This window comes from Schistocerca cancellata, chromosome 8 (assembly GCF_023864275.1).
Source record: "Schistocerca cancellata isolate TAMUIC-IGC-003103 chromosome 8, iqSchCanc2.1, whole genome shotgun sequence".
NCBI classification, from domain to species: Eukaryota; Metazoa; Arthropoda; class Insecta; order Orthoptera; family Acrididae; genus Schistocerca; species Schistocerca cancellata.
The window spans coordinates 422,472,870-422,490,578 of record NC_064633.1 but is presented as its reverse complement, the minus strand read 5'-3'; the positions used below and the strand labels follow the sequence as shown (position 1 = coordinate 422,490,578).

General features: G+C 44.3%; 1 protein-coding gene across 1 annotated transcript in view; it reads right to left on the bottom strand.

Moving 5' to 3' along the window:
* LOC126095609 (protein inscuteable homolog) overlaps nt 1-16,524 on the bottom strand; it is a 120,997-nt gene extending 104,473 nt beyond the window's left edge. The window contains exon 1 of the mRNA XM_049910378.1: nt 16,430-16,524. Within this exon, the coding sequence (XP_049766335.1) occupies nt 16,430-16,524 (95 nt within the window). The remainder of the gene's footprint in view (nt 1-16,429) is intronic.
* Nucleotides 16,525-17,709: the final 1,185 nt, after the last annotated feature.

The window sequence follows — 17,709 nt, the reverse complement described above, 5'->3', positions numbered from 1 at the left end:
TAATCTTAATGGTGTGCAGCAATAACGGTCTAAAGGCAGTTTTGTAATTTGTTTGCTATTTTATTGAAAAAAATCATGAATATCGGTACCAAAAACCGAGCGTTACTCTGGTCTAATGATAAAAGAAAAACAACTTTTCTGTGCTGTGATTGTTTCACTGAAACTGCGATCTGAACCCAAAAGAACTGTTTCGGAACGTAATTAAATTATCAGGGTGTAAACGATGATTGTTTACAGCGTACCAGAGAGGTGCTGGTGAATTCGAAACGCGTAAACTGATGCAAGACACTTGTAGTCCATAAAACCAGGAAGCATACTGGCCTGCAAAAGCCACCCATGCTACAACGCACGTGTACCTCGCGAGATTTTGGCTAAAATCGTCCTTGAATATTAAATACCTCACGTTCTTGCACTTACAAAATATAAAATCACGTTTTAGTAAATCTTACCTCAAAATACTGTGATTTTTTACAGCATAAAATTAACAATTAAATCGTTTTGTTTGTCTGATCTTCTAACAATGAAACCACTGTGCTTGTAAGAGTTACGGTTACATCGGATTGTAAACGTAATTATAGTTTTTCCATAACGTTTACAGAAGTCTTTTCTTTCAATACCCTGGCGATAAAGTCACTTCTAAATTTTATTAGTACAAGAACAAGGAGTCCCGACTTCACCTACACCACTGAGGTACCTTGTAAATGCCGGCCGCGGTGGTCTAGCGGTTCTGGCGCTGCAGTCCGGAACCGCGGGACTGCTGCGGTCGCAGGTTCGAATCCTGCCTCGGGCATGGGTGTGTGTGGTGTCCTTAGGTTAGTTAGGTTTACGTAGGTCTAAGTTCTAGGGGACTTATGACCTAAGATGTTGAGTCCCATAGTCCTCAGAGCCATTTTTTTACCTTGTAAACAATTATCGTTTGCACCCTGTACTCGTTATCTATAGGTTTTGTTGAAAATTTTGAAGGGGCAGAAAAAGCAACGTGAAAGTATTAACAGTAGATAACTGGCCGAAAGCACGTAAACACCTTCAAATATTTCAAAGGGAGCGATGTTCCAGTGCAGCACCAACTTGTAAGTTTCAGTACAAAAAAATGGTTCAAATGGCTCTGAGCACTATGGGACTCAACATCTTAGGTCATAAGTCCCATAGAACTTAGAACTACTTAAACCTAACTAACCTAAGGACATCACACACACCCATGCCCGAGGCAGGATTCGAACCTGCGACCGTAGCAGTCCCGCGGTTCCGGACTGCAGCGCCAGAACCGCTAGACCACCGCGGCCGGCAAGTTTCAGTACAGATTAGACTTGAAAGTAGTCATGTGTGATCAGGACACTGACGCTGTCGCATCCAGCTGATAGGAAGGAAGTTCTACCGATAGAGCAACAAAATCTACTGATAGCAGTTCATGATACAGCAATTTAAAAAGACGAAATTAGTATAGATATTAATACAGTGTATAGGATTCAAAGGACCAATTTTTGTAAATAACACGTTTGTTCCAGCGTCTTACAAGCTTGCCAGGCTTTAACATTTCACGCGTCTTACTAGTGTTTTAAAACGGAATATCTTTGTATTCCCATCTTCCCGCTCCCTTTCTCCGCGGTGTTGCAACCTTAATGTCAACAAACACTATCGCCATGCGGTAAAGTAGCGTTTACGAGTGTTCTTTGCCAAGTGCTGAGAACTGCCAATGGAAAGTATTCCTTATAACCAAGGAAGTATGAAATGTAGAACGAAATATGCCAAATGCGACTGATAACGACCTCACAGTTTGAACAGGCCCAATCCACAAGACAACACAATCTCGCCTCAGTGATCCCTGTGTCGTCGAGTTCACATCGATCACAACTTCCGTCACTAATAGGTCAAGGTGGAAGCAACGAAACCATATGATATAAATAGGTGATCCTTCGCCTGAGACATTTTCCCAACTCATAGGCTGTAGTCAGTGCGGATGCATGAGTTAACAGTAGTCTGAGGCAGTTGTGTCCGTAACTACCACGGTCACAACAAACTGTTATTAAGGACGTCATCAGATGCTTCCTCCATACAGACGATTGGAATCTACGCTGCTATATGATTACAATTTTTTACTGTGATGCAAGTGAAAAATGTCCAAGGGGTTGATATTGGTTAACAGCCAACTCATAAAGTTACTATTTACAAAACAAAAAAATATCCCTCAACGGATGAATGTAGGATTGTGATGGATTCATCATTTCTGTAGTCCGTCTGATGACCTGAAGATGACACCCGCGGCTGCCGTGTGATGTGTGGACGGACATGGCGACAGAACCTTAGGAAAGTTTAATGAAACCTACCGGCCACATTTGAAACTTCCCAGTACAACTATTTTTACGTCTAAGGCCATGCGTAGCGTTTAGATTCGTTCATCTCTTATGAGCAGACGTGTTGGAAACTTACGTGACTTCGTAGCACAAACATCAAAACCCAATATTAGTTGTTTACGAAAAGTCACGTTTTAAAATGTTCGAATACCGTTCCCAGCTTCCGCGAGGTTGGAGTTGTTCACTGCGCTTGTTTCTGAAAGAACGCGCAATAAGAAAGAGCGCTTTGTTCATTTAAGTATTTCTCCTTCCGAGCCTTGCTACCGTGGGAAAAGAACGGAGGAAACAATGGAGAACGCAGTAGCGTAGAGCAGTGGATGAGGGTGGAACTGTTGAAAGAGGGGATGGGGTAGAAGGAGGGGAGAGTGGGGTTTTACACACACACACACACACACACACACACACACACAAAACAGTGGTTTACCTTTCGACATAAGTCAAAATCGGCAGCACTCTGCAGCAAGGGCAACACATCAAGCGGCTACGCACCATCTCCGAAGAGTTGTCCCCGCGTCTTCAAGCCTGCTGGACTCGGCACACAGTCTAGTCAGTCGTAATCTCCTGCTCGCTATCTGTATACAAACAATCGCGGTCTCCCTCACATCTGGAACGGGCACGCACGTTAACTGTGCTATTATTATCAAGCTTTTAGTCGCTTCCCACTTTCTAAATCCTCCTCCTTGCTGGCACGTAGCGTACATGAACGCCAGATAAAATATTCCTCTGCTATTATCTTCATTTAAACTGTTTTGCAATATGCCCTTTTATCCGGCCCTCATTAATACGAATCTCCGATTCATCCGGAGTATTTTACGTACAGTTAAGTTTTGAATCCCAAACTCACTGAACTGATTAGAGCACTTCACTGTTGACGGAGACAAGTTCAAGTCTGTTGATCAGTTCAAGTACCTGAAAAGTTGGTACGATTCTTACACTCAAATACCTATACATGTAAATGAAAGAATTTCCACTGGCTCCAGAGAAACGTTCAAGTCTAAAGCCGTATCACACGCTGTGAAAATAAGGATCTAAAATGCCGTTATAAGCCTCATTCTCCTCTACGGCTCTGAAAGCTGGATACTAACTAAACGAGGGACACAAAAGCTTCTAACATTTGAAAGGGAGGCGACGCAGAATCTGGGGCCAGTGGAAGATGGAAGTACTTTGAGAGCAAGGAAGAATAATTGAAGTGGTGAGATCGTATTAAGAAAGCAGACGACTCCAATGGGCAGGTCATGTAATCTGTATGCCAGAGACTCTACTTCTTAACCAAGTTTTCATTGACCACGTTACAAAAAAAAGACCCCTGGGCAGGATAAAAAACGACGACGTAAAGAATATGCGGTAGCTATGAATGTAATCAACTGGGAGGAATCGGCAACAGACAGAACGGATGGAGATTGACTGGTGACACAACGCATTGTCTACAGCTGTTCTCCATAGGGCCAGTACAGCGAATCAGCAACAGACAGAATGCAATGGAGGCTGATTGTAGCGCAACGCATTTACTACATCTACGTTCTACAGGTGACCGTTGGATAAATAAATAAATAAGCAGAATTTTACATCCGAGAAGTAATAACAGGACTAATCGACAACAATAACTAAATTCAGCTAACCGCCATACGCGTATCAATGTACAGTGTGTTAACTGTAAGACGGCAGAGTTGTGCGGGGAGAGAGGAAGCAAGCATTGGCTGGCGGGGGGAGGGGAGTGGACCCTTTAGGGGGGGGGGGGGGACAAGGCACTCCTACCAGTTGCAGTGCTGGCACTATGATTTGCGCGTCATGCTTACACGAAAGCAGACGAAAGGCTTCTTCTAACCGTAGGCCTACCGGTAGGGGTTGTTGGCGACTCCCGAGATGGGCCAGCAACTGCCTTTTCACTCATTTTGATAATGTTTAGCAGAACTGCACAATAAAAACACGCAGAACAATACAGCGCAAAACAATAACGAAGCAGACGACAATGGCTACCTTGTACAACACAGTCAGCTGCGTAATGTTGGCAGTAGTCTAAACTGCGTGCCTACCGAAGCCTCCCGACGTTTACCGACTTCTATCGATTCAGGACTAGGGAGAGGTCTGCCATCTAGAAGTTTACACACTGTAGAGGCGGGTCCACACTGAGCGCGCCGTGCTGCGCCGCGCTGCGCAGAACACGGTTATGGCGGCTCTGCGCGCTCAGTGTGGACGGCGAATCTTACTGCGCCGCACCGCGCAGTTTTCCGGCTGTTTTCGGTACGTCAGAGGAAGTGGCGCGTTTGCGCGCGCTCAGTTTAGACGGGGGTCTACGGCTCGCTCCATCTTCAGACCACGCGCGCGCTCCAACTGGAACACAGTGCGCGCCTCGGAGCGGCGCGGACGGCGCACTCCTCTGTACCTGGCGCAGGCACGTGTCGCGTCCCAGGCGAGTCGCGTCGCAATTTGCGCGGTCCCATTTGAACAAGTTACAAAAATTTGCGCTGCGCTGCGACGCGCTATACGCGTCTCAATTTGCGCTAGAGATGGGCAAACTGAAACACGTAACAGTTTCGAAACAAATGAAACGGTACAATGTAATGTTTCGATACACTGTTTCGAAACATGAAACAGTTTGTGTTTTGTAATCTAATAAACCTACGCATTTTATCATCTTGAATGTCTACTGTATAACTAGTCCATATAAACAAAAATGAGGTGCGAGAGCGATAATCATATGGCAGAAAGTGTGAAACTATCACCTAGGCGTCTTGGCAGTTTCGTATTTCCTGCAGCAAATGCTCTGCTTTCGTGTCGTGTGACTTTCATACTTTTCAATTGACTGAGGACAGCCATAGCTGAAGACAGAAGAACCACCACGAACGGAACTGGAGGTGGGAGCAAACTGCAGAAACAACGGATATGCTACTGGGATTCCCACATTCCGTTAGTATGGGTAATATACCTATCCTGCTAATTTCTATGCACACAAAGAGAATCATTGTGGATAATAGGCACAGTGACTATAGACTCACAAATAACGCCAAATAATTCGAATAAATAGCAAAATATAACAGAAAAACTTTTGTCTTTCATGGTGTTTCGAACCGTTGCTATAAATTCACCATGCTTCCCAGCCCTTCCCGTTCACCATTACACTATCAGTGATATGTCAAACAGATTGCTCGCAATTATACCTACATCAAATTTATGTATGTGTCTAATAACTGTTACTCTACGACTTTTTTTTATACAAAATGTTGTAGGCTTACTTGCGTTTCTTAATATGATTACTGTACATGAACAGAGAAGCGTATGTTATAAAAAAAGTGTAATTTAACTGAATGGTATTCACATATTTATTATTTTGAATGTGAATAGTATGCGTTGTTTTATTGTTTGGTTAGTGTTTATAAAGCCGATGTTAAGCCATTTCGAAATAGGATAGTCAGCTAGAAACGAAGCTTTATTTTCGGATATCTTAAGCTTCATGCTATTGCTTGTCAAAAAGATTTCGACACTCTTGAAAGTGTTTCATGAAGTGGTATGTTGTGTTTCAGTACCTGTGCCGAGCCCGAATCTCGTCCGACACAGAGCGGAGTGAAACATCACTGTTTCGATACAATTAGTCCGTTCCAAGCACAGGTGGACTGAAACAGCCTTATTTTGAAACAACGATACAGTTTCTGTGGCTGGCTCGAGATCGAATCTGGTCCGGTTATCCGAGGCAGGGACGGAATGAAACACCACTGTTTCGAAACAGTGAACCACAGCCGTTCCGAAACACTGAAACAGTTCCACGTATCGATACACTGTATCGAAACATAGAAACAGTAGCCAAGTCTAATTTGCGCCTAGCCTTACAGCTGTGCGGGGGTGCAGCAGCACGGCGCGGCGTGGCGCGCTCGGTGTGGACCCGCCTTAGGATGTAATTTAACAGCCGCGCGGGATTAGCAGAGCGGTCTGGGGCGCTGCAGTCATGGACTGTGCTGGTCCCGGCGGAGGTTCGAGTCCTCCCTCGTGTGTGTGTGTGCGTGCGCGCGTGTGTGTGTGTGCGCGTGTGTGCGCGCGCTTGTGTGTGCGCGTGCGTGCGCGCGCGCCCTTAGGATAATTTAGATTAAGTAGTGTGTAAGCTTAGGGACTGATGACCTTAGCAGTTACGTCCCATAAGATTTCACACACATTTGAACATTTTTTTTGTAATTTAACAGTATATCATTGAGTTGTACTGCCTCTGCTTGTTGCGAGATATGTCAAAGAGAAAGAAGTTGGCAATGTCCAAAATAAAAAGTTGGATGGCCTCTATAAAAAGGACAAAGAACTGTTGAAAAATACGGCTGCTGAATTTACTGTTGAAGCTTCAAAGGTTTCAAATTGGAACGATGTGGCCGGCCTTTTGTAAGCCCTTTAAAGGCAGCTCAGACACTGAACACAGCAACTGATGACAATGTTGGTACGTCAGAATTCGTCGAAGCATTTGCAAACATTCCAGGATGATCATAAATCGGCGTTAAAACGTAAATATCTAGCTGCATGACAATGACACTGGCTACGGTGTGATTTATGACGTAATTATCACTTTTTGTTCGTTTGCAAAGAATGACGATAGTGATGCAGTAGCTGACGAAGTTTGCGATCAATTTGAAGAGACTGTGGTAATTGCAAAGGTAACAAAGGCAGCTGGATAAAATAATGGTTTATTTGGAACGTCAGCCAGAAACAACTTCAGCCGAAGTAAAGCTGGTGAAAAGCCTGCGTGATCGTGCTGCACATAAACGACGTACGAATTTATTGATTATTTCAGTGCGAAAAACTCACGGTTTTTTTTCCAATAAATGCTCAATATTTTTGTGAAAATAATTATAATTTGTGTGTTTACTCGAAAAGAACTAAGCTACCAGTCAAAAAAAGTGAAGCGTCCACAAGAAATTGTCGAAAGTTAATGTAAATTCGTATATGTACACACCATAGGCGAATATGTAAATGGTTAAGAGTTCCAGTTTGCAGTAAACGTAAAACGGCTACCAGAGAGCATTAGTGCTGTTCGTGTTATCAGTACCTGTCAGTTTCAAAGGTATTTTATTTTGAGTCGCCGGATGGCGAATCTTGCAATTTTCAGATTTGTGGGGCATTCGAAGGAGACAGTGACACGATGTTGAACTGTTTGGAAATGTGAGGGCAGGAATATGCGTCGTCAAAACCCCCGCCGATCATTTCTGACGACCCCAAGGGGGTATCGCCGTACTGTACAGAAAATACATCGATAACCCCTCCACATCCGTGTTTGCCATCCAAAAACTATTCATAACGTTCTAGGTCATCCCCCAACATTCGTCGGAGTATAACAGCAGCCGCACTAGGGAATTAGTTTCCCATGCCGTTAACACAACACAGACGGCTGCGTTTGTAGTGATGCCGTGAACGGGTTGGACTGTTGAGTGTCTCCCTACTGTGATAAGCGGGAATCGTGCTCTGCACTGCGTCAGCGGGTATGGCGGCCACCTGGAGAGAGGTCCACCTCTTCCAAGTTTTCAATAGGCACAGTATTGTTGTTACTCCTTGCCCAATTATCTGGTATGGCTCTAGAACACGACTGATAGTGACTGATGGAACACTGACGGCACGTTCTGACCTCATTTGCAACGTGGGGTCGAGCGTTGTCGTGCTGCAAAATCACTTTATCGTGCCTCTCGCTGTATTGCGGCCGTTCGTCTTTTAATGCTCTGCTCAGACGCATTAATTGCGTTCGATAACGAGCACATGTCATTGTTTCACTTGGTTTTAACACCTCATAGTACACGATGCCCAGTTGGTCCCACCAAATGCAGAGCATGATCTTGGAGCCGTGAGTATTCGGTTTGGCCGTCGACGTGGAAGCATGGCCGGGATATCCCCATGATTTTTTGCGTTTAAGGTTATCGTAATGAACCAATTTTTTGTCCCCGGTCACAATGCGATGCAGAAATCCCTTCCGTTTTTGCCTCTGAAGCAGTTGTTCACAAACACACAAACGCCGTTCAACGTCTCTTGGTTTCAGCTCACACGGGACCCAAGTTCCTTCTTTCTGAATCATGGCCATAGCCTTGAGACGTTTTGAAATGGCTTTCTGTGTCACTCCCACTAATCGTGCCAATTCTTCTTGAGTTTGAGGCGAGTCTTGACTCAGCAATTTCTCCATTTCTGCATCTTCGAAAACATTCTCTCTTCCACCACTCTGCCGGTCTCCGACGTTAAAATCACCGTTCTTGAAGCGCTGAAACCACTCACGACACGTTGTTTCACTAATAGCGACCTTACCATACGTATCTGAGAGCATTCGATGAGACTCAGCCGCTGTTTTCTTCATATTGAAACAAAACAGTAACACCTCCCGCAAATGACGAGATTTAGGCTCGTAAAGTGACATTTTCAATTAAGAACAACTTTATGGTGCAGACCCAAATCGACTAATGTTTGGATGAGATTATGTTGACCGACGTCCAAGCTAACTGCCTGACGTCTGCGATCTGTTTCTTTCGACCGCTACTTACCGTTGTCGCCACCTATCGGCAAACGGCGGTAGCAAAGTTGTACACCTTGTACATTAGAATGAGTACTAGAAGTAAGTGAAAATTTCTGGTGTTGAATGTGCAACTGGAGGCTTTGGAAAGGCTATATACAATGGAGAAACATAAAAAAACAACTTGCTGCTGATTATGGAATCGGTGTCGTGACTGTTGGAGACTGGCGTAGAAACATAGGCAAAAACAGGTGTTCTATTTCGTCATCTGAACTGGAAGTCAATGAACAAATCTGAAAAAAAAACCGAATGTAGCTTTGTACGTTTGGTTTCCTCAACAAAGACAACAAGGAAATCCAATTTTATGGCCTATTCTGGAAGAAGAAGCTGAGTTTTTTACAAATGAGTCAAAGAAAGGTAAGGATGATTTTACTGCGAGTTCGGGATGGTTGTATAGGTGGAAGAATCGATATAGCGTAAGGCGGCTTTAAATTTCCAGTGAAAAGCTTTCTATGGGCTCTTAAGCCGTTACACAGTTTTGTGAGAAATTAAGAAAAATTATAGTACAAGATTAAAATCTTACTCCTTATCAACTGTATAACTGTGGTGAGACAGGGCTAAATTATAAAGTGCTTACATCTAAAACCCTGGCTTCAAAAGAAGAAAAGGCAGCCCTGGGCAACAATAAAGGTAGAGTTCTTGCTGCACTGAATGCAAGTGGAGACATGAACTGAAGCTGCTGGTAATAGAGAAGTCCGCTAAGCATAGAGCTTTAAAAAATATCACTGCTTCTGCACTTACTGTTACATACTGTATATCAAGCAAAAATCTGCTTGGATGAGCAAAAATATTTTTAAGAAGTGGTTTTTCGAAGATTTTCTTTCATAGACCAAAAGGTATCTAAAGAAAGGGTGCTTGCCTTCCAAAGCAATCTCAATGCTGGTTCACACCCTGATGAGGAAGATTTACAATGTGACGGTATTTGCGCACTTGTTATCCCCAACTTTACAAGTTTAGTGCAGTCTATGGACCAAGGCGTTTTACAATGCTTAATAAAAAAGTATCGTCGTCGTTTTTCAGACACTTCCACGAGCAACAGATGGTGAATATAATTTTTAACAATAATTTCTAAAAAAACTACGACAAAAGACGTAGTTCACTGGACAGCCGATTCACTGTCTGAAATTAAGGCGGAGACACTAAAAAAGTCTTGGAACCAGATTTTACAGAATGAAAAGGATACCTACAGTACAGACGATGATAACCTACCGTTGGAAGAACTGATGAAAACGCTTGCTGGCTGTGAAAATGTGAATGCGAGTGATATTTCAGAATGGATGTACAGTTTGAAGTGACCGATCTTGCGATTGTTACAATGGTTAGTAAACCCGCTGAAGACTGACAACGAGGAATTGCCTGAAGAAGTTGTACCAGTGATCGCTCACACCGACGGTTTGGCTGCGCTACATGTGGCAAGCAGCAACAGGAAGCTACTCCAACTGACACCGTGCGTCTTAGAAGATGGATCGACAATGCTGCTAAAAAACGAGGTTCTATTTAAAAAACGACTATGGATAATTTCTTTGAAATGTAACTTATTTTTTTGCAACTTGGAAATGTGTGCCCGTATATATACATAGAACATAGGTATGTTCTAATTGGTTTTTATTCATTTTTTTAATCACTATTGTACTCATCAAACATTTATTCACGATTTACCCATTCATATATTGATATTTGCGTATTATCCGACTTTTTGTAATTCGAGGTAGCTTTAGTCCCAATTAGGTCGAATTACGGGGGCTCTATTGTACTTCTGTCAACTCTGTAACGTATTTTTAAACACCGGCTGTCGTGTTCCCTGTGCTATATGCGGTTTCCAAGTGTGACTCATCGTTGTCTGCAGTCCCCCATACGCCCCCAACTACTTCCGCTTGAAGCCCTCTTTCCTCCCCCCCCCCCCCCCAATCCGACTGCAGACGGAACGACACTGCAAGGTTTCCCTATATGCGACGCATAATCGATATTCTAGCCTGCTCTGCAAGTGCTTCGTGTTTCCAGGGCTTACAAAACAGACGTGCACGTTTATCCACTTACTAAAATCAGAGCAGAAATGGCTCTGAGCACTATTGGACTTAACAATTGAGGTCATCGGTCTCCTAGAACTTAGAGCTACTTAAACCTAACTAACCTAAGGGCATTGTGAATAAAGCCCGGTAAAAGTAAGGACGTGGGCATACGGTGTGTGAAGTTGATGGATTTGTTGGTGTTTCGCGGCAGACTGTTCAACGCAAGTACAAGCAGTGGTGTAACACACGTGACCACGAAATACGACGTCAGAATGATGGTCGGAAAAGATCCTGACCGAGAGAGAGAGAGCAGAGGCGCGTTTCACGGCTTGTGAATCAAAATTGCTTCCAAACCAGAGAGGAATTGATGCAGGCAGTGAATGGAAGACCATCCCACCCTGTTATGGACAGAACACTGCGACGGGAGCTGCGTGCAATTAACGCTTGGGCTCGATCACCTCGCAAGAGACTATTGCCCACACAGACACAGAAAAGTTCATCGGTCTGGAAGAATATGTGACTGGTTTTCTGAACACTCCCCCACCCTATTATCTCGGCTAGCCTGCACTGATTTGAATCTCTCAAAAAATCTGTGGGACAAGGTGGAATAGCCGGTAAAACGCCAACATCACTATCTGCGCAATTTGGTGGAATTATGCGATCAAATCCTCAGCGAGTCGCTTAATTTGGATGCGACGTACCTACACAAACCTGTGGGCTCACTTCGTAAACGAATCCAGGTTGTTATCAAGTCCAGAGGCGGATTTACAAGGTACTGAATAATGCTTGTACTGATTTCTCTACGGGCGATTAATTTTTGTCCGATGAGCTTACAGTAAGTCTGTATATATTTTTATATAGGTCGAATACTGAAGAGTTCAATGATGGCAGAAAATACTTGGAGCGTTTAAAGATTGCCAGACTTATGACACAACTCCAAAACTGGCATTTTCCAGCAGTGGACTGAAATGGATTATCGATCGGTGTCCTTGTTTCGCATATGTATCTAGAAGATCTGTGTTGTGACCATACAATGCTCCAACGTTTTAACATCCAATGACGTATAATGTAACGATGCAGCAGCAGTCAATCGCCGTGGTACTGCTTTGGTGGTAGCGCCAAGTAGTATGTTCCTTAATATTGCGGTGTGTAGAGGAGATGGGGCGGGGGTGGGGCGGAGGGGAGAGAGACAGCAATAATCTGTAAACCGCCATCCTAGAACTGAAAACAGGATCCGCTCCTGCAGTAAGACGAAATGTGTACATTGTAAGGCGACTGCCATCGCTGTGGAAACAGCTCAGCATAGCGATGTTGTAGTAACGTTTATTCATTTTTTTCTTTGCATTCAGTGAACGTATGTACGAGGTGCACTTCGGACAACTCTTCGTTTGTAAACAAGCCTATCATTCTGCTGAGTATCACGTTAACAAACAACTAATACTGCCGTAACAAATAAGAGGCAGAACGAATCATTATTGAATGAAGTTAAGAACAAAGGGGGCACAACTATTTTCAACAACTTTTTTTTTAATTTCAATTTATTGCCTTTCGCGTCGTGCCCATTGAGTCATCTCAGTACCGGAAAGAGGATGCGATAGTGTACTGGAGACAATTTTCTTGTCAGTTACGTTGATAGAATAATATAACATCCTGTCCCCGAGCGGAGATCTCCGACCAGGTCGGGAATCGACGGCGGGCCCCTACGGTTGGCAATCTGCCGTGCTGGCCGCGCTGACAGTGCAGCTACCGAGATGCGGACGTACGACAACGAGCACCGGGAGTAAAAGGAGCAAATTGTGACGGTGCAATTTGGGTTCAACCGCATTAAAAAAAAGTAGCACCATACTAACAGCAGTAATGAGACTGTCGAGTTTTATGACGCCAATACAGATGCCACAGTCCATCGCAGGAATGAAGAGAGCTACGCAGACCACATCATGAAATTCGTGGCTTTGGCGGCCGCCGTGGGCCGTTACGTCACATTACGAGTTGCCGAATCACTGTGCCCGTACCTCAAGGACATCCGGAGCCGCAGGAGTGATTGCACTTGAGTACGAGCGCGCACACTCAGCTGATGATTAATACCGTGACGTGGCGGTGGCAACCGGGACAGACGCGTCCCCTCGATGGAACGCGAGACCGCAACATGTGGCACATGACTCACGCTGTCTCGCAAGGACTGCGAAGTGCGGATGCGTCAGGTCTCACTGGGGTGAGGTTCCCAGGGTGGAGGAGATTTCGACGAGGGTTACAAGAGGGTGGAGTTGGGTTAGAAATGAATGCAACAACACACTAGTCAACTTCTCTCTCCGAGATACTCACATTTGTGTCTTGAAAAAACGTTACTTAACCTAATCTAAACTGCTTACAATACGGCTTGTGTACACAGCTATTTGTCAACATATCTCAAAAGGTCATTTCAGGCTTATAGCGACATCATTCGAACATTCAAATACTATACTGTCGTGTCCGCCTCAAAACCACCCAAGTCCAGCTCGTGTCAGGCTTTTAAGCGATGACGTAGAGAAAACACAACTAAGGCGCGTTCCAAGCTAATGGCGTAAACGCGAGGAATAAGGAAATATACGAAAAGGATACAGTTATACATATAAAAACCAATGCTGTTCTCATACCTCTGTCCCACATTCTTATTCGTAGGCCGAAAGAGCCTAACACACAATGTCACAACTACGCAACGCGGAGGGCGAGCGAGGGAGGAAAAAGTAGATGTGTCGATCAGCCGATGCCAACCTGTCATGCCCCAATACGTTTGTGCGAACGAGTGTTAAGTTCAAATGGTTCAAATGGCTCTGAGCACTGTGGGACTTAACTTCTGAGGTCATCAGTCGCCTAGAACTTAGAACTAATTAAACCTAACTAACCTAAAGACATCACACACATCCATGCCCGAGGCAGGATTCGAACCTGCGACCGTAGCGGTCACCCGGCTCCAGAATGTAGCGCCTAGAACCGCACGGCCACTCCGGCCGGCCGAACGAGTGTTAAGTCTGCGTTATTTCTTTATAAGTGTAAATGAAGTAACCAAAATATTACTGAACATCTTTTCATTTTTCGTCCCAGAGGAATAAGCATTTTTTTTTTACGAAGAACTTTTAGTTTATTACGACATACGGTTATCTTACGAACAAGAGTGAGCAATTCAGAAGACTGAGCACTCAGTTGCTATCATAGCCGCCAAATTATAAGACTGCTTACTGACTGTTTTTTAGATCAAGCACGTTTAAGAGTGATCTCGCAAGAAACTGACAATTATTAATAACTGAAAATCCTCAACTGACTATTTCTCTTTAAAGTAGATAGTCTGGTTTTTAGGGGAAAATGTCCGGTTAAATATAACGCTGAATCCGGAATTTCTATTTTTGGGTCTGCCAACCCTAATCGTGAGAGAGAAAACATTAAAGATCTAGCTCGAAGTTGATGATCCCTAACTACAAATTACGGCATTTAGGTACCCGAGGAAAATGCAAGTCTCTACACCATCCATTTGGCATCTTTGCGTCTGTTAAAAACAATAGTAAAAACGTCGTCAGTCGTGGTACGGTTCACGTAGGAGAACTGTCGTGAAATGCGGAGAGGCGGCCAAAGAGAATAATGCAGCGGACCGTGAACACACGCAAATCCGTAAAATGCCGAAGACATCAAATATCGTTATATCATTCAATTGTCGTTGTGTCACTGGCATGAATCTTAACTCTCAAATATCTAGAGGGATTCATCCAGAGGATTTAAGGTGCACTGACCACATCGAGTCTAGATATTGGAAAGGCGTACGCCATAGCAATTCACTGGAAGAGTAAACCCGTAGCGACGTGCATCTATAAATGTGGGGATCAAGCATTCGAACCTGGGTGGGGGATTAGAGTTTATTACAGGGTTCTTCCCCCTTCTCCAGTTATAGCTTGCTTTAACCCTCGCTTATAATTTGTTCAGATTAGTTGTTAGTACAATGCTTTAAAATAACTTCTAAGAAACTACAAGGTGCACAAATTTGCTACCGCCTTTTGCCGATAGGTGGCGACAACGGTAAGTAGCGGTCGAAAGAAACAGATCGCACACTTCAGGCAGTTATATTGCACCTCGGTCAACGTAACCTCATTCAAACATTAGTCGATTTGGGTCTGCATCATAAAGTTGTTCTTGATTGAAAATGTCAGTTTACGAACCTAATTCTCGTCATTTGCGGGAGGTGTTACTGTTTTGTTCCAATATGAAGAAAACAGCGGCTGAGTCTCATAGAATGCTCTCAAGTACGTATGCTAAGGACGCCATTAGTGAAAGAACGTGTCGTGAGTGGTTTCAGCGCTTCAAGAACGGTGATTTTAACGTCTTAGACCGGCAGAGTGGTGGAAGAGAGAATGTTTTCGAAGATGCAGAATTGAAGACATTGCTGAGTGAAGACTCGCGTCAAGCTCTAGAAGAATTGGCATGATTAGGGAGTGACACAGAAAGGCATTTCAAAACGTCTCAAGGCTATGGGCATGATTCAGAAAGAAGGAACTTGGGTCCCGTGTGAGCTGAAACCAAGAGACGTTGAACGGCGTTTGTGAACAGTTGCTTCAGAGGCAAAAACGGAAGGGATTTCTGCATCGCATTGTGACCGGGGACGAAAAATGGGTTCATTACGACAACCCTATACGAAAAAAATCATGGGGATATGCCGGCTAAGCTTCCACGTCGACGGCCAAACCGAATATTCACGGCTACAAGATCATGTTCTGCATTTGGCGGGACCAGCTCGGCGTCGTGTACTATGAGGTGTTAAAACCAAGTGAAACGATCACTGGTGCTCGTTATCGAACGCAATTAATGCGTTTGAGCAGAGCATTAAAAGACAAACGGCCGCAATACAGCGAGAGGCACGATAAAGTGATTTTGCAGCACGACAACGCTCGACCCCACGTTACAAGAGAGGTCAAAACGTACTTGGAAACGTTAAAATGGGAAGTCCTACCCCACCCGCCGTATTCTCCGGACATTGCTCCCTCTATCACCTGTTTAGATCAATGGCGCATGGCCTGGTTGACCAACACTTCCGATCTCATAAGGAAGTCACAAATTGGACCGATTCGTGGATCGCTTCAATAGATGAACAATTTTTTCGACGCAGGATTCGTACACTGCCCGAAGGATGGGAGAAAGTAGTGGCCAGCGATGGAAAATACTCTGAATGATACATGTGTGACCAATTTTTTCATTGAAGCTTCAAATGTTGGGGAAAAAACGGCGGAAACAAAGTTTTACTCCTTGTAGATTTCAGAGAAATGCATAGGTCGAAAAGCATTCGATCGAAAAATTGAAACTTACACATGTCATGTGATTAATTTTATTACCCGCCCAAGTAGCCGTGCGTGATACAGGGACGCTTCCGGTGAGGGCAGGTGTGTCGGCTCGTAATCGAATCCTCTCGGCGGATGAACTACGAGGGTCAGTGTGGCGGCCAGCCTGGATGTGGTGGTAAGCTGGTTTCGCACATCCCCACTAAATGAATTCCCGCTTCAGCGACACGATTCGCAACTATTTAGAAAAACCTTCGCATTCTTTCACGTGTTTCAACAGTCGACTGCGGGTCACCATGTTCTTCGTAAGAGACCCAGTGACACTCCCCCACTTGTTCCACCCCCATCCTCCGTCCCCCCACCACCAACAGTTCTGTGGGTGTTGGAAGTTACGCCTGCTGCTAGCAAGCTTATCTTCCCTACGGCTCTCCTACAGAGGCTCGAGAGGCAAAATAAAGTTACTTCCCTCTTAAGACGGCGGGACCGGTAGCCAGAAGGGACCTGTTTTATCTCGTCGTCTAAAGTGCGCTGCTTAGCATCATCAGTAGTCACAGATAAGCGTTTTCGAGAAGTTACAGCCTCATCTAACCAGCCTGGGCCGCATAATTGGATAGAGTTCATAATTAATAAGGAATGACCGTTTTGTGACCATGTAACAGTTATTTTAGCTGGACGCAGATTTTCTAACTCGTTTCCTTTCCAGACTCCGATCAATCCTGCGTCACGTCGCCCTTTCTTCTGTAGTTATTATACTATAAGCGGTAGCCGAGGCATTAGGTCTTATTTGAATAAAAATAAGCTCAGAATTTCTGTGTACCTCACTTGTTCTGTACATGTAAAAACAGTTTCTTACAATCGATACGAGCAAAACCCAGGTATGTGGCTGCTAACTACACGAGTACTGAATAGTTAATAACACTATGGTTTGTCCATCCAAGCTTTCTGTGAACGTTTCTTATTTATGATTGTTCACTCGACGGAAATCGACATAGTGCACTTTCTTCCTCCCTCGCCAGTATGATGCGGAAAAAACAGGCGCAGGAAGGAACGCGTGTCTAAAAATCATGTTTCTCAAATTCAGTGCATTACTCACACTGACCCATCCGCCCCTTCCAGTCTCGTTTCTTATAACCCATCGTTTTCGGTGATAAATTATGTCCGTATGCATGGATTACCCAGTCGTTGTTCTGTGGACGTTTCCTCCCAATGCCCTGTTTTTCATAAAAGCCCGGTATAAATCTGTATTGACCACCTGTCATCTGACCAGGAGGGACAAACTCTTTTTAGACATACATATAAGGACTTTACTCTTGACGTCTCTAGGTTCTTCTGGTCGAGGTGAAGAAAGACTCTTCCACTGCGATGACTGCTGCTTCGTTGCAAGGTTATAGCCATAAACACAACTTTCGTCACCAGTGATACCCTTAGAAAGGAAGTCTGGATCGTCTTGAAGCAGCTGTTTCAGTTCCCTACCGACTTATAGGTGATGTTGCTCCTAATCGCCTCGAAGCAGACGCGAAACAAACTTCGGT